The sequence below is a fragment of the Tachypleus tridentatus genome, chromosome 11 (genome assembly GCF_004210375.1).
Source record: "Tachypleus tridentatus isolate NWPU-2018 chromosome 11, ASM421037v1, whole genome shotgun sequence".
Lineage (NCBI taxonomy): Eukaryota > Metazoa > Arthropoda > Merostomata > Xiphosura > Limulidae > Tachypleus > Tachypleus tridentatus.
Window position 1 is genome coordinate 38364492 of NC_134835.1, and position 27696 is coordinate 38392187.

The 27696-nt window shown below is 33.1% G+C and overlaps 1 protein-coding gene and 1 long non-coding RNA gene across 2 annotated transcripts in view; one reads left to right on the top strand and one right to left on the bottom strand.

Annotated features, from left to right (window-relative positions):
- The window catches only part of LOC143231953 (nephrin-like), a 225857-nt gene that overhangs the window by 190190 nt on the left and 7971 nt on the right, over window positions 1-27696 (top strand). Inside the window, exons 11-14 of the mRNA XM_076466842.1 lie at window positions 759-875; window positions 8760-8793; window positions 13059-13147; window positions 18516-18685. Coding sequence (XP_076322957.1) covers window positions 759-875; window positions 8760-8793; window positions 13059-13147; window positions 18516-18685 — 410 coding nt within the window. The remainder of the gene's footprint in view (window positions 1-758; window positions 876-8759; window positions 8794-13058; window positions 13148-18515; window positions 18686-27696) is intronic.
- LOC143231954 (uncharacterized) lies at window positions 616-27219 on the bottom strand. Its single transcript, XR_013017311.1, has 3 exons — window positions 27045-27219; window positions 15995-16065; window positions 616-863 (listed from the first exon to the last, which is right to left on the bottom strand). It is a non-coding gene; the product is annotated as an uncharacterized LOC143231954 (long non-coding RNA).

The following is a 27696-nucleotide window of genomic DNA, read 5'->3' on the forward strand; positions in this document are numbered from 1 at the left end:
AACTTTCTACTTGAGCGAACATGATATTCAGAAACAAAAAAAAACTTCAGAAGAATATAAAATCTATCATTTAGCAAATATTTCTGTTGCGTGGTTACAATTTTTCAAGGTGTTGTAATTAATACAGTTTTATTGACATGTTGTAGGGGCCCGGCATGGCCATGTGGTTTAGGTACTCGACTCTTAATTCGAGGTTCGCGGGTTCGAATCTCTGTTACACCAAACATGCTCGCCCTTTCAGCCGTGGGGGCGTTATAACGTGACCATCAATCCCACTATTCGTTAGTAAAAGAGTAGCCCAAGAGTTGGCGTTGGGTGGTGATGACTATCTGCCTTTCCTCTATTCTTACACTGCTAAATTAGGGACGGTTAGCGCAGTTAGCCCTCGAGTAACTTTGCGCGGAATTCGGAAACAATCAAATAAACATGTTCTAAGCAATGCTACTGTAATTAGTAGCATGGATATTTAAAAATTTTAACTTTTTCAAGCACATGTTTCTTTTGGTAACAAAATATCTTATGGTTTTAGTAACAACACTACAAGGATTATCACTAAAATCCATTTTCAAGCAACACGAATTCCATTTCTTACGTTGAAATCCTTCTTTCTTTCTTTCTTCTTGAGTGTGTTTATTTATGCAATAAAAATATATTTATTCCTTTGAGAAATATTTGACAACATTTGGGACAACTTAAGGTTTAAAACAAAACATTTCCATGTTATTATCATTGCAACACATATTTTTTGTTATTTCTAGGTAATTCCCCAAGTTCGCCTCTGAAACCGTTGCTTGGAGTACTATTTGGAATAGTTGCTGGTCTCATAATGATGGCTCTCGTCATTTTTCTCGTTCTTCGTAACGCTAGAGAGAAGGGTAAGAGCTGTATTTTGGACTCAAACACTTTGAATTGTTGTAAAAAAAAAACAAGCTAAGAGCTTACGAACTACACTCAAAACGTGCTGTTCACATAAAAGCAAATTACCTACACCATGGACTAGATCAATCATGCAGTTTCAACCAACTTCTGTACTAAATAACAGTAACTTGAGAAATAAAACGATAAATCTTGTTAGGTACAAATTAGTTCAATTTTCTAGTTAAGCCACAGATCTGCTCAGTTTTCTAAGCGGTATATCAAATCTGCTCAGTTTTCTAAGAGGTATTATTTCCGTTTCTTACAAGATGTTCGACGGTATAAAAATGTTTATGTATATTTTATTTTTTGGAATTTGCGTTAAATTTTGACAGTATAAGGGCTTAAATTGTATACAGTTTAACATAAAATGATTTTAATAATTAAAGTTGAATATTTAATAAAAAGGGAGTTAGTTATTCAAATACCTAATCAAACAATCTGTTTTATATTATATACTTCCAAAAACAAAATTTTATAAACATAAATGCCATACACACACACATATATATATATAATTAATCTAACGAGCAGTTATAGATCATTAGCCATTCAATTTAATTATTTTAATTCCACGAATAGAAGCTCATCTAAGCGATTAGCTAAGTAATTGAATATGTGAAGTTGATGTCAAATGAAAGTGGCCTTTGTTGTCACAAGTACCATGGGTATCTTTACTTTGGAACAGTGGCTTGTGTGCTATAGTTAAACATAGTGGAATGAAATCATGTCCCCAACTGTAGCACGTTTTGTTAAGCACAATATTAACAGTTATCTTTACTAGTCTCTATATAAATGAATTATTTGTATTCAGTTCTTTAATAAGTTGTTTATGTGAGGACTTTTGTCACACACTGAATTACTTTTCAAGCTATGTGTTATAAACAGTGACAAATATTTCACTGTCGCTGTTTCCTCTTTATGGCAAATAACCATAAATAATAATTAAATTCATAGGCGTAGGAACAAGTGGGAAATAATAGTCCCACCCCTTCCTTCCCAATAAATTTGGCCCCAAATAATGTCTCACTACAACCAGGTAAAGATTTAAAATGGTCTTGCTAGCCGGAGATAAAGAGTACAAACACTGGTACAGTTGGTGATCACGCTGCTTAACTTCATATTATTTTTGTATGGTCCCCAGTGCATTAAAACAGACCTCCCTCCCCCCCTGTTCTTTTAATCTTCCCGGTTTCTGGATATCGAGGACGGCCAAACGAAATAACAAAATTTACATCAGATTTACGCCTTCCGATCAACAAAGTTTTCCAATAGTATCTAATTGGTTTGATCTGTATTTCCACAATATTTTGGAATGATTAAAATAACATTCTTTGTAAAATAAAATACTTTTTATAAAGTTTCAAAATAACATTCATTTTATAAAATTTACGAATATATTCTAAAAGTAAGAAACAAAACAAGCTTTGAGTTGACTAAGATAACAAATAGGGCCTCTTTAACTTAAATATATTCTTCTATTAGCTAACTGTCTTTACAAAAGTGTATGTACAAAAAATTTCATGTTTAAATCAAACTGATTAACAACTGAGAAATTCAAATCGATTTATGCAGCATTTAATTTTAAATAAACACCGTTTATTTTCATAAAAAATAAAACTTGTATACTTTGAAAATACTTTATATAAAAAAAACACAAGCCAGATGAAACAATTGAAATACACAATATGGCATAGCATATTGATGTTGATGGTTTCAAATAAAATAAATACGTCTTGAATATTTTACTTCAATAAAATATTATTTTCAGAGAAATGGGTTAAGTGTGTGAGCGGTTACTAATAAGCTCGTTATTTCAAGAAATATTTTTTAAGAATAATAACGGAAACTTCGTTTTTATTATAAAATATGTATTTACAATCTCTATAAATTAAGTACACATAAGGAACGTATCAACACATACGCTAAGATGTAGAAAGATAGAGAGAGATACAACTAATAAGATAGGTAGTTTAAGTGACTATTATAATTGTAACGAAATAAACAGTGAAGACATAACACATTATATTACATAGTAGAAGAATATTCTAGAAAGAGTTGCGTGATTTTAAATCCAGAAAACTTTGAAAAAGCTCAATATTCAAACAGATTAAAAATAAATTATCACCGTTTTTTGATAACCTGTAATTCCGTGAGTTTTAATTGTTATTTACGAGTTCGTTCTTCACATCTTTAAAATTCTTAGGGTTTGTAGTTAACTACAAAGCGATGTAATGGATTGTCGTTGCTCTGCTTACTTCGAATATCGAAACCTGGTTTGTAACAGTAGGAGTCTGTAGACATCCTGCGGTGCCACTGAAAGAAGTCGATTACTACGCAGAACATACATTAAGATTCAGAGAAAATTTAATTACTGGGCACAAAGTTCAAGTAATATTTAAACTAATTTTTTTTTCAAATTTAGGAATAGCAAAAAAAAAGAAAAGTTAAAGACAATAGAACAATCAGGCACAAAACATGTTTGCTTTAATGTATTTTAAAAACAATTAGTTGTTATAACTTCGCTTTTCAGCTCCTTCTTTATAAATATTTATTTTTATTATTTTCACTTTTTTAAAACACTTTTCCCGAGTGAGGGAAATAAGTAAGCGTTATTATAAACATAATAAGTACAGGGTTTAGCCTACGGATTTACAACGCTAAAATAAGGGGTTCGACTCCCCTCGATAGACACAGCACGTAGCGCGATGTGGCGTTGTTATGAGAAAACACACACATACGCAATTCTTCATTGATATGACGCTACGAGACAGTAAAAACATTATGCAGTAAAACAAAAACAAACAACAACTTCGTTCTGAAACAAGCATTGACTGAAATTAATTTAGAATGTACTCATATAAAGTGATTAAAATCGACCTTTGTTTTCCTAAGAGAAAACGGTTTAATTTGAATGTTTTTGGTTGGAATTAAAAATATACTTCCTTAAATAAATGTTTAAAGACCTTTAATGCATCTGGCATCTTCTGAGAAAATTGTATTGTTGTTGTCTTTAGGAACTATTAACTACGATCAAGTTGTGATTCTTCGTATCTACCTTTTTATATCACAGTATTCATTTTCATTACACTCAGTGTTTGCTCCTTTTTATATAAATTGTAATTAAATGTATAAACAATGTTATAACAAGAAATAAATGACAGCAGCCTATTTGTTCTACAGTGTACAATACATGCACGCTTCGGTTGGCCAGGTGATTAGGGTTGCGAATCGAGAGCTCGAATCTCCGTCCCACCAAACATGCTCGCCCTTTCATCTGTGGGAGAGTTATTTTGTGCCGGTCAATAACACTATTTGTTGGCAAAAGGGTAGTCAGGAGTTTGCGGTGGGTGGTGATGACAAGCTACCTTCTTTCTAGTGTTTTACTTCTAAAGTTGGGACGGCTAGTTCAGATAGCTCTCGTGTCAAGATCTCCATTCATACTATATGTGATGACTCATGCAGCGTAGGTTCTAGTATGAAAAGTTCCAGTTTAAGGCTGGGACTTTCAAAGCACGCCGCTCCTTCTTGAAGTATTTTCATTGGTAGGAAGGCAAGTATAGCAATATTTTTGCACCAAACCTTTGTTTTGCGAGATACTCGTGGTTAAGCGAGAGGTCTGCTAACTCATAACGTTAAAAATCGAGTTCACTCATGTAGCTTTGCGCTTAATAACAAACAAATTCTTTTGCAAATTATTCGTTTACAAAATGCTTTTGGCAAAATTTAATCACCTTAACTTTTACTTATTAAGTAAATTCAAGCTGTTTAATTTATTTATCGGACCAGCATGCCCAGGTGGTTAAGACATCCGACTCGTAATACGAGGGTCGCAGGTTCGAATCTCCGTCACGACAAACATGATAGCTTTTTTCAGCCATGAGAGCTTTATAATGTTTCTGTCAATCCCACTATTCATTGTTAAAAGAGTAATCCAAGAGTTGGCAGTGGGTGGTGATGACTAGCTGACTTCCCCCTAGTCTTATACTGCTAAATTAGAGACGGCTAACGCAGATAGTCCTCGTGTAGCTTTGCGCGAATTTAGAAAAACAAGAACCAAACAATTTATTTACATTTTATTATAAACACCTTTCTTCTGACTATTGAGTACAATTTTTTTTTAAAGTTCCAACTAATTATTCACACTGAATCCTTTTAGGATATCAACCTATTATCATCATCAAAGTTACGAATTTTGTCAAGAAATGTGATCTGCTGGGACAGCAGTAAATCTAAAGATTTACAACGCTAAAACCAAGAGTTCGATTCCTCTTGGTAGACACAGCAAATAGCCCGATGGTTTTGCCGTAAGTAAACACAAAAAAAAACACATTCCATTCATATCCTTATTACTAATTTTGGACAAGTGCAAATCGAAAATTAAAAAAAAACAGGATTACTTTTAGAGGAACGGTATTCTATAAATGGCAGTTAAGTTGCCTTTTACTCGTAACAGTAAGCCTGATTGACTGACTGATTTTCGTTAAGCATATAGCTGAACAATGGATTTCTAAACCGAGTTTCCAACGTCGTAAGTCTGCAGACATATATACCGCTGTGTCACTGGTTAAACAAAAGTTTAACAGAATATATTAGTTTTCTTTTATTACCAAAATCGTATTGTTTTATACAACTTATACACTACTTGATGAAGAGAAACCCACTTTAAGTAAAAATGTATCTCAGAACGGCTGGTATGGGTATTAACACTTTTATTGACAAGAAGAGAACAACATTTCTTGCGAAGGTTAACCTAATGGTGATATAAGAATGTCTAAACTTCATTATTCCCCGATGAGCCAATGAGATGGATTTATTAATATATTATATATATGTAAAAATGGCTGGTTTGGGTTGAGAAATTTTTTTATATAGAGGACCGAACAACGTTTCGACTTTCTTCGGTCATCGTCAGGTTCACAAAGAAAGAAAGAGGTAACTGACCGATAGCTGACCACATGTTTAAAGGGGGTTGTGTAACTGAGTGTAGGAATGTAGAGGGCGTGCTTAGATGTTTGATTATATTTACTAATATAGGTTTTAAGGTGTTCCTTTGTGTTGGTTTATTTTGAGCTTGAGTTGTTGTATAAGTAAGGCTTCTTTAATTTTGCGTTTGTTTATGTTTTGTTTTTTATTTAGTATTTGGGTGTTTTCTATGGTTATGTTGTGTTTATTTGACTTGCAGTGTTCGAAAACGTGTGAAGGTGACTTTTTGTGTTCTTTTAATCTGGTTTCCATTTTTCTATTTGTTTTTCCAATATAGAAGTCGTGGCAGTTATCACATTGTATTTTATAAATAATGTTGGTGTGGTGTTTTTCAGTGTAGTTTTTTACACAGTATAGACCTTAGTTTTGTACCTTGATTTTGAATAAATTTGGTATTAACTGGATGACCGAAGAAGGTTGAAACGTTTTTCGCTCCTCCACATAAAAAAAAATTCTCAACCCATACCAGCCGTTTTTACATATATATTTATCTCTACAAGTGGGTTTTCTCGTCATCACTGATTATTAATATATTATATCTATTTTGATCTCGAAGTTTCTTGAAGTTAAACTTATATTTACTTATATTGTTTATTTATTACTTATATTGTATATTTACTTATACTGTTAAATCTATATTGAAAGATTCCTGCCTATTCACTAAAGTTGTGGAATATTATACTGGGGGTGCAGTAGTTGTTTGGTTTTTTTTTTAAATTAAGCACAAAGCTACACACTGAGCTATCTGTGCTCTGCCCAGCACGTTTATCGAAACCTGGTCTCTAGCATAGTAATTCTGCAGATATACCTCTGTGCCACTGGAGACGGGGAGTCCGTAAACCTATACTTATGTAAGTATTTCAAGAAATACATAAAACTAATTCTAATTAATCAAAACTACTTTATTTCTGTTGAATTATTCAACTGTTTAACATAATGTCATCCGGTGGGACAGCGGCAAGCCTATGGACTTATAATGCTGAAAGCATGGATACAGATCCCCATGGTGGACATAGCTGGTAGCCTAATGTGGCTTTGTTCCAAAACAAACAGAGGTTTAACAGAATATGTGCATATTCGTATTTCGACACACTTCATATTTACCCGATGAGTCAATGAGATAGATTTAATATATCACGTCCAACTTTCTTTACGTTAAATTTATATTTAGAAATGTACATAACTTATACTGTTAAATCTGTATTGCAAAATTCCCTTCTTCACTAAACTTGTAGAAGATTCTTAAGCATAAGAATCAACAATATATGTGTGTGCGTCATCACTAGTATATTGTTTATATAGTTGCGTAAACTGAAGTTTCAAGAGACTCCCCTCACATCTATAAATATAACCAAGGTGACACGCCAAGAAATATTATATATTATTAGTCTGGTATAGTTACTTTACAATAAACCTCGGAAGCTATAACTGTGATAAACGCTTATTAATTGAGAACTTCAGATATTTGACCAGGGACAGTTATAAATTTCAAGCATTACAAACCATTGAACTTCAGCAGATTCACATCGAACAGTAGTATTTTATAACTTCAACGGTAAGTAACGTGACGTGTGATTAGCGAAGAGCTAACCCTGATGTTCTGAAGAATTTATCTAAGTCCTTCGTTTCATACCACTTAAAAAAATCCGGTATTTTACTAAGTAAAATTAATAAGCACTGTAGACATGGGATCACAGTAGGTATTTGTAGCTTGAGAAAATAATATAGACACTATTTCCAGGCTATTTGGTTTGCTCTATTTTAGAGTCCCTAGCTGTTGGCTTGAAAAGATAATCCACGAATTTTTATTCAACTTATTTATTTACTTTAACAACTATCTCTATTTATTTAAATTAACAATTATCTTGTTTCTATGTAAATAAGGAAGCTGAAATAAAACTGTTAGATTTATCCATAGATTTATAATGTTTAAGCCTTACATGACGCCTTAGATTAATTCATTTGCCATATAAGTAAACTTTAGAGCTATCAACAGTCGATAGGCTAAACTAATAATATTGGAGAGTAACACAGCAGCTTTTGCAATGCTTGGGTTTTAAAATGCCCGTTTTTTGTGTTGATAATGTTTCTTTTTGATACAAACTGAGAATCTCCACGAACAATTTATTTAATTAACGATACTTTACAACACCAGATTTTAATATATTAAAAAGAAAATTAAGTCAAATTATTTATCCTTAAAGGAAAACTTATATATTGGGAGAAGAAAAAAAAGATAAACACATTCGAAGTTTATTTGGTTTCCATAGGTTTTTTAACGTTTTTTTTCAGCCAAATATAAATGAATAAAACAAGTAATATCATATAAATTTTGATACGTCTTCAGAAGATGCACTTTCTAACCCAACTGAGGAAAAGTAATTCTCAGAAGACTAGTAGTCAGCTTTTGTACTTCGTGAGTTTTCCACAATTTTTATAGCACCTAAGATGTGATCCTTCTTTGCAGTAGAACCAATGTAGTTTAAGATTTACTTGTAAATGTTGCTCCTACTGGAAGTGACCAAGTCTCCCTCATTCTAAATTGATTTAAATGCATGAAACCAAAACTTTGGAGGTCTTTTACGTCGTGACAACGTAGTAACAAAAATTTATTAACAACACTTAGAAACCATTCGAAGGTATTACAGTTGGTAATTTGGGGTTTCTTTGATTGTTGGGTGCACTTACGTGTGAGAGACAGACAAGTATTCTTTTTTTTTCTGCTGCTTTTATTTGTTTTATATCATGCTCGATAATTTTAAACATTTATCTAGCCTTACAGTGAAGTTTTCTTGGTAACATCTATTTTACAGAACTACATGGTTTATTTACCCGTTTATTTATTCATATGTTTTCAGGCCGTCGAGCAGGTGAACATATGAAAGAAGAGAGGTAAGTTACATACATAAATTATTGGCAATAACGTCTTTGTTTTTCTATATATTGACGTGAAACTGCTTCATTATTCCTGAATGAGTAAATGCTTGTTTGTTTCGGTAAGATAAAAATGTCAGCTCGATCAATTTGTGGCAGAGATTTCACTGTTATTGTTTGAAAATATGTTAATCGAAAATTCTACTCATAACGCAGTATTAAAAAGATTTTCAACAATATTTCTAGGGAACATTTTAAACTAAACTGTCACCACTTTCTCTGGCCGTCATTAGAAAAATACACTAGATTTTGTTTACTGTGTAATTTGAATGTTTATAGAACGTCATAGGATATAAGTAATCAGAAATAAGAAATATACAGCCTCTCAAAACAAAATGATTATTCTATATTTCATTGATCATTTTAATAAATTGCGTTGTACATTTTCCTTCTGAGATTTTTTTTTTCAAAACGGTTTATTCAAGTAAAAGTCAATTATTTTGTAAACATTGTAAACAAAAGGAAAATGGGTGACTGATTTTATAAGCGGCTGTTATTAAGCATTAACTAAAAGGAGGGATTTCCACGAATTTCTTCTCAATTGCTTTTGAATATTGTTTTTATAAAGTAGGTTGTGGGCGTTGTATCCAAATACGTATTTCAAACTATTGTGACACGTCATCCGTCAATGGATTTCGTTATATATCATTTTATTTTCACACAAAAATATTTATGCTTAAATAATGACTTTGAAATAAAAAGGATTTTTAACATAAAAGTACATTTTAGAAATGTTAAATACCATAAAAACATAAAATTTGCAAATTAGCATTAATATACAGAATAATATATCTTATGCTTTAATTTTCACTCTTCACCTATTGAAATCTCTTAGACGTTCTATAACTTCAGAAATACGTAATAGTTCATATAATTCATAAGTGTGAACGTAAAAGTAAAACTCTACAGGTGTACAATGTCATGAACTACTTTTCATTTCTTCTGCTAAAAGAAAACCCAAGACAAGAAATAAATAAAAAAGTATATAACAGAAATATTTCAGAGTATGTTCTTGGTTAATCGGAAAGCTTTGTCTTCAAGGAAAGGATAACCAATTTTTAAGAAGAGATTACTTTAACTTCTTAAATTCATTCTTTTTGTCCCAATTGTTGTTTATGTGGAAAACTTTAAATCAAAGGATATATTGTCAATAGTATATTGTTCTTAATCATAAGAACATACGAGTTTAAGTAAACGATCTAAAGGCTAGAATAAATACAGCCTGTGAGGAATTGTAGGAACAAGTTTAAAAATTCTATTCTTGCTCGTAATCTGAGGGTCGCGGGTTCGCATCCCCGTCGCGCCAAACATGCTCGCCCTTTCAGCCGTGGGGGCGTTATAATGTGACGGTTAATCCCACTATTCGTTGGTAAAAGAGTATCCCAAGAGTTGGCGGTGGATGGTGATGACTAGCTGCTTTCCCTCTAGTCTTACACTACTAAATTAGGGACAGTTAGCACAGATAGCCCTCGAGTAGCTTTGTGCGAAACTCAAGAACAAACAAACAATCTCTTCTTGCTGAATCGTAAAACAAATAAACAAGGTCTAAATAAACTTTGCAGAAATAAAAAACACAGATAAATCATACAGTTTTTTCGGCTGTCTCTGTTTCTACCAATCTTTTTTGTTTCTATTTTCTTGCTTCTATCTATTTGTCGATTTTGTTTTTCTCTAGACGTATATATCATTTGTTGTGTTAATTGGAAAACGCAGACTATTTTAATTTTTCTTAAAGGTAATATGTTACAGGCACAGTTTTCATAATTTCATATATATTGCAACTGTACATAAAGTAGCCCCACTCGACCTAGAGAATATAAGGCTAGTTGAAGTCTCCTAAACTAACCGAACCTGATGATGCATTGTTGGACTTACGACCGAATCGTTAACAGTGAAGGCAATCACTTGATAAAATAATGCAAATTTCGTCAATATACCTAATGTAGTTTGAAAATTATATGTTCATTACCAAGTATATACGTTTAGTTTGCTCTATGCAGATAGCTTGATATGATCAGTAGTTATACCAGTTAACAGCTCTACTGTCGTAGAATTGGTGACTTTTATTATTGGAGTCTACAAACAAAAGGCAAATAATTTAAATTATCTTCTTCAATTGAGTAGAATTCGTAACAAGACAGCAGGTGTGAGATGTGTTGCTGTCATCTTAACTGTTGAAGTCTTTACAAACTGTCAATTGTCAAACCTAATAGTGTTCCAGGTTGCTTGTAGAAACTGGGGCACACATGCATAGTTCACATATGTGCATAATACATAGGTGTTAAGATATTATGTCAAGAGTGATTTGATAACAGACATTGTCAACAAAAAGTTATCAAAAGTGGCTGTCAGTAAATTGCAACGTTTCGAAGCGATACTTTTAGTATTCCCTTTTGAACTGGTGCATCTCTCCGAGACATTGTGGAAGCTAATATGTTAAAACACTAGGTTTTTAATGATGTTATATTCCTTTTCACGTTACGTCTGAAACTTCTGAATTTATCAAGCTCTCTTATCCACTTTCTTACGAACGTTTTAAAGTTCATTGTTTAAAGTGAAGTAAAAATACTAAGAACTTTACAACTAACCGCCTACATGACTATTCTATATTCCACGTTTCATGCACCAACACGTTCAGCATACATGACTGTTCTGTATTCCACGTTTCAAGCACCAACACGTTCAGTATACATGACTGTTCTACATTCTACGTTTCAAACACCAACACGTTCAGCATACATGACTGTTCTATATTCCACGTTTCAAACACCAACACGTTCAGCATACATGACTGTTCTATATTCCACGTTTCAAGCACCAACACGTTCAGTATGCATGACTGTTCTATATTCCACGTTTCAAGCACCAACACGTTCAGCATACATGACTGTTCTATATTCCACGTGTCAAGCACCAACACGTTCAGCATACATGACTGTTCCATATTCCACGTTTCAAGCACAAACACGTTCAGCATACATGGCTGTTTTATATTCCACGTTTCAAGCACCAACACGTTCAATATACATGACTGTTCTATATTCCATGTTTCAAGCACCAACACGTTCAGTATACATGACTGTTCTATATTCCACGTTTCAAGCACCAACACGTTCAGTATACATGACTGTTCTATATTCCACGTTTCAAGCACCAACACGTTCAGCATATATGACTGTTCTATATTCCACGTTTCAAGCACCAACACGTTCAGTATACATGACTGTTCTACATTCTACGTTTCAAACACCAACACGTTCATCATACATGACTGTTCTATATTCCACGTTTCAAGCACCAACACTTTCAGTATACATGACTGTTCTATATTCCACGTTTCAAGCACCAACACGTTCAGTATACATGACTGTTCTATATTCCACGTTTCAAGCACCAACTCGTTCAGCATACATGACTGTTCTATATTCCACGTGTCAAGCACCAACACGTTCAGCATACATGACTGTTCTATATTTCACGTTTCAAGCACCAACACGTTCAGTATACATGACTGTTCTACATTCTACGTTTCAAACACCAACACGTTCATCATACATGACTGTTCTATATTCCACGTTTCAAGCACCAACACGTTCAGTATACATGACTGTTCTATATTCCACGTTTCAAGCATCAATACGTTCACTTTCAGTTACTCCACAATCAGCTGATTCCACTGCCATCAGATATACGAAACGAAGGTGACTGATGAACAAATACACCCGAAACATGGAGCAAGATATCTTTATTTTTGCGAAAATATTTTAATCGTAATTTAAGTAAGCAGCGTATTACTTTTAGTTTTCAAATACCACGACATGTAATTTAATATTTATATATAATCTCGTTGTAAAGTGATACCACAAGTAAAGTTAAAAACAAATATATGTTTCTCGATTATTTCGTGAGTTGCTGCATCCACCGCACATGTTGCAATAACTACTGGCTTTATAAACACACGTTAACAGTATCAACTACTGGCTTTATAAACACACGTTAACAGTATCAACTACTGGCTTTATAAACACGTTAACAGTATCAGGTTAACATTTTATCTTTATTTTTTTTTCAATTTGTAATTTAACGAGAGTAGATTTAAAAAAAAAATAATTTGAAATATTCCGAAGATGTCTTTATATTTGTCTAAATAATTAATAATTCCATTTAAGTTTTGCCAAAAAAAATATTTGTAAAATGATTTATATATTCATCTACAATTATAGGTCTTCTATTACAAGAGACGATGAAACTGTTGGTAAAGGTGCAGCTTCAAGTGACCCGGATCTGATTCCTCTCCATTCACAGTCATTGTGTAAGAAAAACCAAAGTATTATTCAGAATTAGTTTTATCCATTACAACCAGAATAATAACAAGTTTTATTATTATTGTCATATTTTACTCATGCTTTTCAAGTATAATTCTTCTTTGGATTTTATCTCAACACAAAGAAACGCGTAAACACGTTCGAACCAATAGAAACTATGCACAACGTCAAGCTTTCACCGTGATGTTTGTCTGTAATAGGTTTGTATGCAACATGATATTACGTTATTTACCATTAACAGATCCAAACTCGTTTAGCCTTTAATACTTGACACGCAACACACACTCATATTTACTTCAGGGTTTTTGTGTTTCTTTGTTGTTGTTTTTTACTACAAACTTCATACAGATGTTCTATGCACTCAAACTTTAGTGTTCTGCAGGGTCCTAACTATAGTAATCATCTTTGTTGTTGTTTTTTACTACAAACCTCATACACATGTTCTATGCACTCAAACTTTAGTGTTCTGCAGGGTCCTAACTATAGTAATCATTTTTGTTGTTGTTGTTTACTACAAACCTCATACTGATGTTCTATGCACTCAAACTTTAGTGTTCTGCAGGGTCCTAACTATAGTAATCATCTTTGTTTTTGTTTTTTACTACAAACCTCATACACATGTTCTATGCACTCAAACTTTAGTGTTCTGCAGGGTCCTAACTATAGTAATCATTTGTTGTTGTTTTTTTACTACAAACCTCATACAGATGTTCTGTGCACTCAAACTTTAGTGTTCTGCAGGGTCCTAACTATAGTAATCATCTTTGTTGTTGTTTTTTACTACAAACTTCATACAGATGTTCTCTACACTCAAACTTTAGTGTTCTGCAGGGTCCTAACTATAGTAATCATCTTTGTTGTTGTTTTTTACTACAAACCTCATACAGATGTTCTGTGCACTCAAACTTTAGTGTTCTGCAGGGTCCTAACTATAGTAATCATTTTTGTTGTTGTTTTTTACTACAAACTTCATACAGATGTTCTCTACACTCAAACTTTAGTGTTCTGCAGGGTCCTAACTATAGTAATCATCTTTGTTGTTGTTTTTGACTACAAACCTCATACAGATGTTCACTACACTCAAACTTTAGTGTTCTGCAGGGTCCTAACTATAGTAATCATTTTTGTTGTTGTTTTTTACTACAAACCTCATACAGATGTTCTGTGCACTCAAACTTTAGTGTTCTGCAGGGTCCTAACTATAGTAATCATCTTTGTTGTTGTTTTTTACTACAAACTTCATACAGATGTTCTATGCACTCAAACTTTAGTGTTCTGCAGGGTCCTAACTATAGTAATCATCTTTGTTGTTGTTTTTGACTACAAACCTCATACACATGTTCTATGCACTCAAACTTTAGTGTTCTGCAGGGTCCTAACTATAGTAATCAATATAATGTGTAAGAGAAGTAGTGCAAGGTTATCATTAGTGGCAAACTTCCATAGTAATTTAGGATAATATACATTTGCAAGGATACTTTATTGTTTAAACTAATTAGAAGATTTAAATTATTTTATTATCTGCATAACCCTACATACATTAGTTTTCATAAATCACAGCTGTACAGCTAATTATCCATGATCAATTTAACGTAATGGGCATGCTCGCCCTTTTAGTCGTAGGGGCATTATAATGAAACGGTCAATCTTACTATACAATTAAAGTTGTCCAATAATTGACAGTGGGTGGTGTTAATTAGCTGTCGTTCCCTTAAGTCTATTATTTCAAAATTAGAGAAGGCTAGTACACATAGGCCTAGATGAGTTCTGTGCGATGTTCAACAAACAAACGATTTAACGTACGTAAAAATATATATATTTGAGTTCAAAGAAATTAAAATATTAGTTTGAAGCATTGATATAATATTTATTTATTTTTTTTTACATGTGTAAATCAAAACTTAAACTATGATTTGGAATATAAATGTTATTTCCACTATTATAAACGATTCTGATACAGTGACTGTCTCCATATTTATGGAATTCTTCCCCTTTAACCTCGTATAGTATTGTACCACCTTTTATTGAAATAACAGTTTGAACTTTGAACTTAGCGTGTATAAAACTCTAAACGATAATTGAACGTGTGTATAAACAAAAAATGTTCACATTGTTCAAAATGACAAATATGACTTTTGAGTTCATTGGAAAAATACTCAACTAGTTTGAGTTTTAATGAGTGTAGTGGTTATAAGGAAGATGGCCGAATGTATTGTCATCATCTTGGAAGCGACGTTGGACAACACGATCACTCATGACTTGTTACGTTGTCATCTTGGAAGCGCTCTTTTCATCATTGTTGAAGTCCAACATTATATGGTGGACTTATTATTAACAATGTTCAGTTAAAATCTTAACATTATTCACTCTTTTAAGGGTTTATTTGTGGTTAAGCACAAACCTACACAATGGGACAACTGTGTTCTGCCCACCTCGGATATCGAAACCCAGTTTTTAACTTTCTGAATCCGCCGAATCATTTAAGGGAAGTCTTCTATATGACTATGATATTTATTGCATAATGTTACGTTACTTCTACTTCCTTGCATTGTTGGAATAACAAAAGAAAGGTTAAATACCACATGTGTTTCCTCCATATTATTTATAATGAAAAGAAAATGCGTAAAATTATATATTATTCATCAGAACACCTGACGCATTTCCAGTTTTTCATTGTGAATAGTTTACATTTTTACCACCATTGAAGACGTGATTACCTGTGTGCGTTTGATATTAGAAGAATACAGACTCGTTTTCGATTGCGCATAACTTTTGTATTTGTATAACGTCCTTTGCATATTACGCTTAAAAATAGATTAATTCTGACCTCTTACGTTGCAATTCATGGACTGTCCACTCAGTTTCCCTCGACTCTTTACCAGCGACTTCTGGCCACAGTTTTCTGCTGAGAAAGACATTTTTATTCGATAATATACTCTAATGACAAATTAGTTGAAACAGCCTATCACAGAAATCATAACAAAGTCATCCCTACTAGACGAGCGTCCATTACTATACTATTACTATACTCCCCTTTACGTATTCCTGCAAATTAACTGTAATATAATTTATTCCTACGTTTGTATTGTATCTTTAATCCTTTCTGTATTGGGAATATCTGTAGCATGATTTAGGGTAGCTCTAATAAAGAGGTCAATCAGAATAATTCTAAGTGCATTAAAAAGTCACCTTTTCATACTCTCCAGTGTTATTACATTTCTCACAAAGTCACCTTCTCAAACTCTCCAGTGTTATTACATTTCTCACAAAGTCACCTTTTCACACTCTCCAGTGTTATTACATTTCTCACAAAGTCACCTTTTCACACTCTCCAGAATTATTACATTTCTCACAAAGTCACCTTTTCACACTCTCCAGTGTTATTACATTTTTCACAAAGTCACCTTCTCAAACTCTCCAATGTTATTACATTTCTCACAAAGTCACCTTTTCACACTCTCCAATGTTATTACATTTCTCACAAAGTCACCTTTTCACACTCTCCAGTGTTATTACATTACTTACAAAGTCACCTTTTCACAATCTACAGTGTTATTACATTTCTCACAAAGTCACCTTTTCACACTCTCCAGTGTTATTACATTACTTACAAAGTCACCTTTTCACAATCTACAGTGTTATTACATTTCTCACAAAGTCACCTTTTCACACTCTCCAGTGTTATTACATTACTTACAAAGTCACCTTTTCACACTCTCCAGTGTTATTACATTTCTCACAAAGTCACCTTTTCATACTCTCCAGTGTTATTACATTTCTCACAAAGTCACCTTCTCAAACTCTCCAGTGTTATTACATTTTTCACAAAGTCACCTTCTCAAACTCTCCAATGTTATTACATTTTTCACAAAGTCACCTTTTCACACTCTCCAATGTTATTACATTTCTCACAAAGTCACCTTTTCACACTCTCCAGTGTTATTACATTACTTACAAAGTCACCCTTTCACAATCTACAGTGTTATTACATTTCTCACAAAGTCACCTTTTCACACTCTCCAGTGTTATTACATTTCTCACAAAGTCACCTTCTCAAACTCTCCAGTGTTATTACATTTTTCACAAAGTCACCTTCTCAAACTCTCCAATGTTATTACATTTTTCACAAAGTCACCTTTTCACACTCTCCAGTGTTATTACATTTCTCACAAAGTCACCTTTTCACACTCTCCAGTGTTATTACATTACTTACAAAGTCACCCTTTCACAATCTACAGTGTTATTACATTTCTCACAAAGTCACCTTTTCACACTCTCCAGTGTTATTACATTACTTACAAAGTCACCTTTTCACAATCTACAGTGTTAATACATTTCTCACAAATGTACCTTTTCACACTCTCCAGTGTTATTACATTACTTACAAAGTCACCTTCTCACACTCTCCAGTGTTATTACATTACTTACAAAGTCACCTTTTCACACTCTCCAGTGTTATTACATTTCTCACAAAGTCACCTTTTCACACTCTCCAGTGTTATTACATTTTTCACAAAGTCACCTTTTTACACTCTCCAGTGTTATTACATTTCTCACAAAGTCACCTTTTCACACTCTCCAGTGTTATTACATTTCTCACAAAGTCACCTTTTCACACTCTCCAGTGTTATTACATTTCGCACAAAGTCACCTTCTCACACTCTCCAGTGTTATTACATTTCTCACAAAGTCACCTTTTCACACTCTCCAGTGTTATTACATTACTTACAAAGTTATCTTTTCACACTCTCCAGTGTTATTACATTACTTACAAAGTCACCTTTTTACACTCTCCAGTGTTATTACATTACTTACAAAGTCATCTTTTTACACTCTCCAGTGTTATTACATTACTTACAAAATTACCTTCTCACACTCTCCAGTGTTATTACATTACTTACAAAGTCACCTTCTCACACTCTCCAGTGTTATTACATTACTGACAAAGTTACCTTCTCACACTCTCCAGTGTTATTACATTACTTACAAAGTCACCTTCTCACACTCTCCAGTGTTATTACATTTCTCACAAAGTCACCTTCTCACACTCTCCAGTGTTATTACATTACTTACAAAGTTACCTTCTCAGACTCTCCAGTGTTAACACATTTCTCACAAACATTAAAAAGTTTAATATTAATTCACCAATGTTATCACCGTTCTTACAAACATTAAAAGGTCAGCTTCTCAAACTCTTCAGCTATGTTACATTTACTTACAAACATTTTGGAGTTTACTATTTTAAATAAAATGCAATAATAAGTAGTGTTATTACTAATCGAGTATATGATTTTTATTATTGTTTATGCCAAAAAATATTGAATTTTATTCTTTTTCGTGCAACAACACATTCAGTTTCTATCACTCCTCTACCAGTGGATCCCTCTACAGCCACAACCATCAGAGATACCAACAAAAAAGTGAATTTCATACCAGATCATGAAGACCTGGAAGACACTGTTGAAGATAGCTGTTCCAGTGCAGTAGCTGTGCTACGTCCAGAAAAAGGAATAACATTTATACAGGTGAATGAACTTGATGCTATCAACAGTGATTTCCCGTTAACACTAAAAACAATTCTTTTGAAGTTCAATGCTTTCTTGCTTGCCCTAAATATCTTTCCATTTAAAATCACAGTTTAAGTGATTCGTTATTTTATTTTCCCTAAACTGTTAATCACTTTTAAAATAATATTAGATTTGAGGCTACAGACAGCTGGTTCAACTTTTCTGAGCGAGTAAATACATACAAAAACACCTTATCTATTGAATATTTTAAAACAACCTGATGTAAATACGCCCTTTTGCTGAGGCTCTTGCAACTGCACATCACTCGTTGTCATGGACAGAAGCCTACACGATTATTTAAGTCTAATTCCTAATTAGACTTATCGCACGCGCTACTAACCACGACAGTATGATAAATTGTAACCACAGCACCCAATTAATCTTTTTGTGTATCTGTTAATTTGTTTGTTTTTGGTATAAGCTGATGGCTACGAAGTTGGAAGGACTTTAAAGAAAGCCAAAGGAAAATTGTTTCTTTGTTTTGAATTTCGTACACGAGGACTACATTCGTTTACCGTCCTTAATTTAGCAGTATAATAATAAAGGTGAGATAGCTAGTCATCACCACCCGCCGCCAACTCCCGTGTACTCGTTTTCCAACGAATAGTAGAATTGACCGTCACGTAATAACGCTCCTCCCCACGGCTGATAAAGCGAATATGTTTGGTGTAACGGGAATCCGAACTTGCGTCCCTCAGGTTAAGAGTTGAGCGTTCTAACCCCCTGGTCATGCCGAACCCACTAAATGTAAATAAATCTGTTACATTTTTCTACGGTGTGCTCTTCTAAATTTATTCAAAAATTCACAAAACTGGGTATGACTTTAGGTTGTGAAAAACACTGAACAGAAAATGGTTTGTCAGTTAGTTACGATAAAAGAACACAGACCAAGACTGAGGCGTATCATTGGTTTCTGCAAAATAAAATGTACAATGTAAGATCCAGAATTTAATCGTAACTAACTTGGTTTTGTTTGTTTTGAATTTTGTGCAAAGCTATTCAAGGGCTATCTGCGCTAGCAGTCCCTAATTTAGCAGTATAAGACTAGAGGGAAGGCAGTTAGTCATCATCACCCATCGCCAACTCTTGGGCTACTCTTTTACCAACGAATAGTGGGATTGACCGTAACATAATAACGTTCCCACGGCTGAAAGGGCGAGTATGTTTGGTGTGACGGGGATGTAACTTAGTTCACGATTTATTCTTATTTTTGTCAAATTACGTTATTGTCTATTTAATACACGATGTAATAAACGTAACATTACCGTTTCATAAGTAAGTAAAATATAACTTATAATTGTAGTTCCCCGTTAGTACAACGGTAAGTCTACGGATTTACAACGCTAAAATCAGCGGTTCGATTCTCCTCAGTGGGCTCAGCAGACAGCCCGAACTGGTTTTGCTAAAAGAAAAATCACACACACACACACACACACTTATAATTGTAACATAAAATAATAGAGATAAAATATCTGCTACACATGGAGAAAAAAGTTTAAACCAAACTTGTATTGCTTAATAATTCTGGTTAGATACTGCAAAAATGTATAAAAACATGTATTATTACATCTTATTTTCCAGAGCCGCTTGAGGTTAGTTTTTTTTCTTCAAGGGACTGAATTATGTTGCCATCTTTAAACGCTAACCTCAACAAACAAGGAAAATACTCATTAAAACGAGCTTTAATTAGATGGAACTTTTACTATAATACTAAATGCACTGAACATTCGTTAACTAAACACGTTGTACAAAATACTGAAGCCTTTTTATAATATAAACAAATATACCTAAAAAACAACGCACTGGTCTGAACTTCAGATCCAGATTATCCAATCCGTATTTACAAAATAAGATGTGTGTAAAGTTAAGGCAAACAGAATCGTTTAATGCAAAAACTTTGTTCAACTTGTCTTTGTTCACGATATCCACTAATAGCAATTCATCTGAGGTTAAGGTTAAAAATATCTTAGAATCATAGCTAAGCATTGATATCCTGATCTCACTTCCACTGTGTTGCTTGCAACATATTCAAGTGATTGTTTGTTTATTTTGTTAAATTTCGCACGCGCTTACACGAAGGATATCTGTGTTAGAGGGAAGAAAACTGGTTAACAGTATCCCTATCGTTAAGTCTTGGACTACTATTGTAAAATCGAATAATGCGATTCGTCAATTCTTGGAGTACTGTTATCATAAAGAATAGTGTGTTACTCTTATAGGGTACTCAGGGTTCCACAGAGAAGAGCGTGAGTTTTTTTTTTCATTGGTAACTCGACTTGAACCACGATTTAACATGCCAACAACTAGACCACACACAACCCTCTTAAGGTAAATTTTATCACGTCTGAACCATTCACTGAAGACAAATTGCAAAACTTAAATTGTACCCAGAAGTTATGCTTTGTGTTTTTTTTCCTTCTAAACGGTCATCGGGTTCGATCCCTGCGGTGAACTTACCACAAGTAAACTATCCTGTAGGTGTACTCTTAACAACCAAAAACATTGATTCTAAACAACGTCACGAGAATGGACGACCTATTTTCCTCCATTAGGAAAAAAGTTATTTCTTCTGGAAATAGCAGTTTAGTATTAAAAACGAATCTGATTTCTAACTGATGTTATTTTATGTTCATTTTTTTTCTAGTTTCCGAACATTGTTAAGTAACATATATCTTGAAGGCTCTTTGTAAACTCCTTTTAGTGAATCACTTGTTTTTCTTGGTTGCAAGTAAATATTAACATCAGGGTAGAAAATCGGTTTTGGGAAATTACATCAAACATCTTTTTTATCACTTAGCAGGACAAAAATAACTCTATCGAATATCAAGGCGTCATAATAGTAAAGAATAAAAAATATATCTGACTAGAAATACATTATAACATCATAACTAGAAATACACCATAACAAAAGTATGGATTGTCATGTATTCATATCTGTTTCTCTTCTCCTTTGTTTTTACGCTCAGCTTTCTATAATTTAGTGAAAAAAAACATGAGAGGCAGATGCATTTTGTTACTTCTTCTGGCCTCCTAATGGCCCGGCATGGCCAAATGTGTTAAGGTGTGCGACTCGTAATCTGAGGGTCGCGGGTTTGCATCCCGGTCGCGCCAAACATGCTCGCCCTTACAGCCGTGGGGGCGTTATAATGTGAAGGTCAATCCCGCTATTCGTTGGTAAAAGAGTAGCCCAACAGTTGGCGGTGGGTGGTGATGACTAGCTGCCTTCCTTCTAGTCTTACACTGCTAAATTAGGGACGGCTAGCACAGATAGTCCTCGAGTAGCTTTGTGCGAAATTCGAAAACAAACAAATCTGGCCCCCTAGTGGCACTGCAGTATGTCTGCAAACTTATAATGCTAAAACTGGGTTTCAGTCCCTGAGGTGGGAAAAACACAGATAGCCATTTGTCTAGCTTTGTGCTTAATTAAAAAAACATTCTTCGGAGAAAACATATGTTTTATCAACATCTGATTGGAATAATTTATATGTCATCTTTTGAAGCCTTCATCAGAACATTTTCTGTGTGGAACTAGCTTTTTCATTTTTAGAAATCACAGAATAAGCTTCAGCTTTTTCGGGTTATTCAATTTAAAATTATTACAATATTGATAAACAGAAATCAGTATTTAAAACTTTAAATAGCCAAAACTGTATTGAACAAACCGAAAACATCATGTAAGAAACTAAGCGAATAGCAGATGGCGCTCTCGTCAGTTTTTTTTTTTTTTCTGGATCTGAAGAAAAAATTAACTTCAGTTGTTACAGAGTCATAACTACTAATTATATTTTGTAATACTATATTACAAACGTATATATAGTCGTTTCTGCCTAGTTACATAAATTAAAAGCAAGCTATCGAGAAATTAACTAAATTACACGTGGAACTTACGAGTACCTTATAAATATCTATACGACTTTAAAAGCAAATGCGCAAAGCTTAAAACTTACTGACGTATTTTAGTTTTACTTATGATTTATTATACATTATTTAAAATCATTGTTTTCATATCTGTAGCTCGCGCGTGTGGTTTAGTTAAATGGAACAGATTCAGTATTAATAACAGACATAAAAATGTGACTGTATTTAAATCCGTATCTATGGATATGCTCATACGATTTGCTTTATTTTGAAGGATTTTTCAGGTAGCCTAAGCGTTTGAAGCGTAATCTTGTACCTGTATTATTCCAGTTCCGGAATAAAGCAAATAGTATCATAAAGCTCAGCAGCTTTAACATCCGTAACACAACAGTACCAATTACAACGACTAGAAACTTTAATATCTGGAATAAAAAACAACAGTACCAATTACAACGACTAGAAACTTTAACATCTGGAATAAAAAACAACAGTACCAATTACAACGACTAGAAACTTTAATATCCAGAATAAAAAACAACAGTACCAATTACAACGACTAGAAACTTTAACGTCTGGAATAAAAAACAACAGTACCAATTACAACGACTAGAAAGTTTAACATCTGGAATAAAAAACAACAGTACCAATTACAACGACTAGAAACTTTAACGTCTGGAATAAAAAACAACAGTACCAATTACAACGACTAGAAACTTTAATATCCAGAATAAAAAACAACAGTACCAATTACAACGACTAGAAACTTTATCGTCTGGAATAAAAAACAACAGTACCAATTACAACGACTAGAAACTTTAACATCTGGAATAAAAAACAACAGTACCAATTACAACGACTAGAAACTTTAACATCTGGAATAAAAAACAACAGTACCAATTACAACGACTAGAAACTTTAATATCCAGAATAAAAAACAACAGTACCAATTACAACGACTAGAAACTTTAACGTCTGGAATAAAAAACAACAGTACCAATTACAACGACTAGAAACTTTAATATCCAGAATAAAAAACAACAGTACCAATTACAACGACTAGAAACTTTAATATCCAGAATAAAAAACAACAGTACCAATTACAACGACTAGAAACTTTAACGTCTGGAATAAAAAACAACAGTACCAATTACAACGACTAGAAAGTTTAATATCCAGAATAAAAAACAACAGTACCAATTACAACGACTAGAAACTTTAACATCCGGAATAAAAAAAACAACAGTACCAATTACAACGACTAGAAACTTTAATATCTAGAATAAAAAACAACAGTACCAATTACAACGACTAGAAACTTTAACATCCGGAATAAAAAAACAACAGTACCAATTACAACGACTAGAAACTTTAATATCCAGAATAAAAAACAACAGTACCAATTACAACGACTAGAAACTTTAACGTCTGGAATAAAAAACAACAGTACCAATTACAACGACTAGAAAGTTTAATATCCAGAATAAAAAACAACAGTACCAATTACAACGACTAGAAACTTTAACATCTGGAATAAAAACAACAGTACCAATTACAACGACTAGAAACTTTAATATCCAGAATAAAAAACAACAGTACCAATTACAACGACTAGAAAGTTTAACATCTGGAATAAAAGACAACAGTGCCAATTACAACAACTAGAAAGTTTAACATCTGGAATAAAAAACAACAGTACTAATTATAACGACTAGAAAGTTTAACATCTGGAATAAAAAACAACAGTACCAATTACAACGACTAGAAACTTTAACATCTGGAATAAAAAACAACAGTGCCAATTACAACAACTAGAAAGTTTAACATCTGGAATAAAAAACAACAGTACTAATTATAACGACTAGAAAGTTTAACATCTGGAATAAAAAACAACAGTACCAGTTACAACGACTAGAAACTTTAACATCTGGAATAAAAAACAACAGTGCCAATTACAACAGCTAGAAAGTTTAACATCTGGAATAAAAAACAACAGTACTAATTACAACAACTAGAAAGTTTAACGTCTGGAATAAAAAACAACAGTACCAATTACAACGACTAGAAAGCTTTAATATCTGGAATAAAAAACAACAGTACCAATTACAACGACTAGCAGCTTTAATATCTGGAATAACGAAAATAGTACAGATAATAAAGGCTGGCAACTTTAACAGATGACAAACTGATTTTCACATAAAATGAATTTCACGATTCCTTTTAGTTGAGAATAGAAGTAACTATTGAAACTTTAAAGTGTGTCCGCATTTCGTTCTTTATTTTCCCTAATTTATCTTAACATTTGCTGACGTACTAGAAAAATGTTTCTGAAACTGTTTAGCTGTCGTGATGAGTCGTCTTCTGATGGTTATATTATACAAAAGGCGGATACTATTATATTCTCTATTTCTTCATACTTTCTTAAAATATGGAATAATCAAACACTCTGAGAAGACAGAAACCAATTCATCTTGACTATCATTATCATTTTACATATATGCAATAAGACTTTTAAAGCATTCATGTTACAAACATTGAATCTTCATTCGGTTTCATATGATTACAGTCTTGGCATCTTGTAAATATGCAAAAAACATGTTCCCTTCTTATCGTTCCCAGAATTACAACAAAAACATCTAAATTTTGTTCAGTACTCTTAATTTGTGTTAAAATCTTGAATTATATCACACCTGTTCAATACTGCTTCTATTAATGATAAATTAAGCCGTGTGTTGTATGAATGAATGGCATTTAAATTGGTTTATTTACACGTAATCCAGTACATTTGTACTACGCTTTTAGAATTGATACACACACACACAAACTGTTTAAAACTACACGAGGTTTATCTGCTCTAGACTTCTCTAATTTAGCTGTGTAAGACTAGAGGAAAGGCATTTAGCTAGTCATCACCACTCACCGCCAACTCTTGGGCTACTCTTTTACCAACGAATAGGGGTATTGACCGTAACATTATAACGCCCCCACGGCTGACAGGGCAAGTATGTTTGGTGTGACGGGGTTTCGAACCCACGACCCTCGGATTACGAGTCGGGTACCTTAATCACGTGGCCATGCCGGGTCTAATGTATCAGTAAAAGTTTATTTTATTCAAAGACGTAATAATTTTATTGTAAAAGTATTAGTGAATATTTATCTCTACATAAGATACGATTGCAATTAATTAATGTTAATCCCGTTTCTCTCCACAGAAAATAATATAATATCAAAACAAAATCATGATCCAGTATCTTGGTTATCTAATATTTATCTTTAGTTTCATCAGAATTGTCGATTGGATTATCTTAGACAAACCGAAAGTTTTCTTTGGTTCCCTATTTAAGTGTTGATTTTACTTTTAAAAACGTTTTAGATTTATAATAATAAGAACTGTTAGTATACCCAATAAAGTAAGTGTTTAAAGACGGCGAATGGATCATAAAGACAATAATTAAATTCTGTTATTTCGGTTCGAAACTGAGTAAATCCCTTTTGGTGACGAGTACTACTGATTGACTGACTACCTTCAACATGATCAGTAGTTCCAAATTATTGCTTGATATACAGGTGCACTTAAGCTGTGTACGTATAAAGTGCTATACTAAGGTTACCAAATACTAAAGCGTTTCACGTCTTATTTCCTCCGTCACAAAATGAGGACTGAGATAGTTTTCACCCTTACGTGCATGTGTGTGTGTGTGTTTCTTTGCTTGTGCATTTGACAGTAATATTCTTTCGGAGATGGTTGGATGGATTTGGACTAGAGTTGGTTTACATTTAGACAGAGATCAAACTTATAAATGGCTAATTTTGAGATGGTGAAGACTATTAAGTTTGATTCAAATCCAATCGTTTTGGACTGAATTATAAAGTAAAAATGGTGTGAAAATGTAGTCCTCTTGTTAACAAATAGAGATTTGTTGGATATTTTGTAGTCTTCACCATCTCAAAATTAGCCATTTATAAGTTTGATCACTGTCAAAATGTCCTGCCAAAACTGTTGTTTGTCCGTTAAAAATAACGGACATTCGGACACATTTTTTTTAACTTGTGTGTTTGGGAGTTCAATATAATCAGTGATGCGTGGCGGATATACACGCTCTGTTAAATGTCCCTCTAGTTTATAATGATTCAATCTTGTATTGTTGTTGTTTTCATAATTTTAAAATATGTATTTTCAAAGTTAAAAAATATTATTACTTATTTGTACTTAGTTTCAAAATATATTATTTTTAATTCGCAGTCAGAAATATTGAAAGAGCAAAAAGAGACATTTTAAAATATTGATTTAGCCTATTCGCGTTTCACTCTCCTAACGTAAAATTACAGCATTCAAATATTAATGCGAATTTCATTACTAAAGAGGTTTAAGTTTCCACTAATCGTATCCCGAGTCGAGTTCATATAATGTTCGTTTCATTTGATGTAATCTTTCTTGAAATACTTGACATAATATAAATACCTTTATAAAGCAATATGTCCAAAGAAAAATCGTTGTAAACCCTATCATGCATGCACGTTTCCGAAAACCGTTAGCTGGAACGATGTCTGTGGTTTCAGCAAGTTGTCATTAACGTCTTTCCAGATGTACACTTAACGGTTTATGTTCAGTGAACGTCATTAATGGAATCTTGTTTCTATTCTCTGCATTCCATAATTTCCTCGTGCGTATGAAATACAGAATCTTTTTTATATAAGTCCTACAGGTTTCGTGTGAGCCACGTTATCATTCTTGTCACGTCTTTATGATGATCAATTACCATGAATAATAACGCAATACGTGTGTGTATATATACTGCGATAAAATTGTAATTATGATGAAGGGTCGTGCTTGTGATTAACCCCGCAAGACGACTGTTCAAAGTTTTGTATATACATGTGTTTCATTAAGATACGCAAAACAAGAAACGTGTTAGAGGAAGTACTGTACATTAAAATGTAAGTAATGCATACACATACACATATGTGCATTTCAAATAAAAATGACAATTTACATTTCTTGTTGAGGTTTGTTGTTTTTTTTACTTTTTAGTAGATTTTATTAGTCAGTAAGAAAATAATTATAAATTCGAATTTATAACGTAGTAGGTACTACGGAAATTTTACTTTTCCTT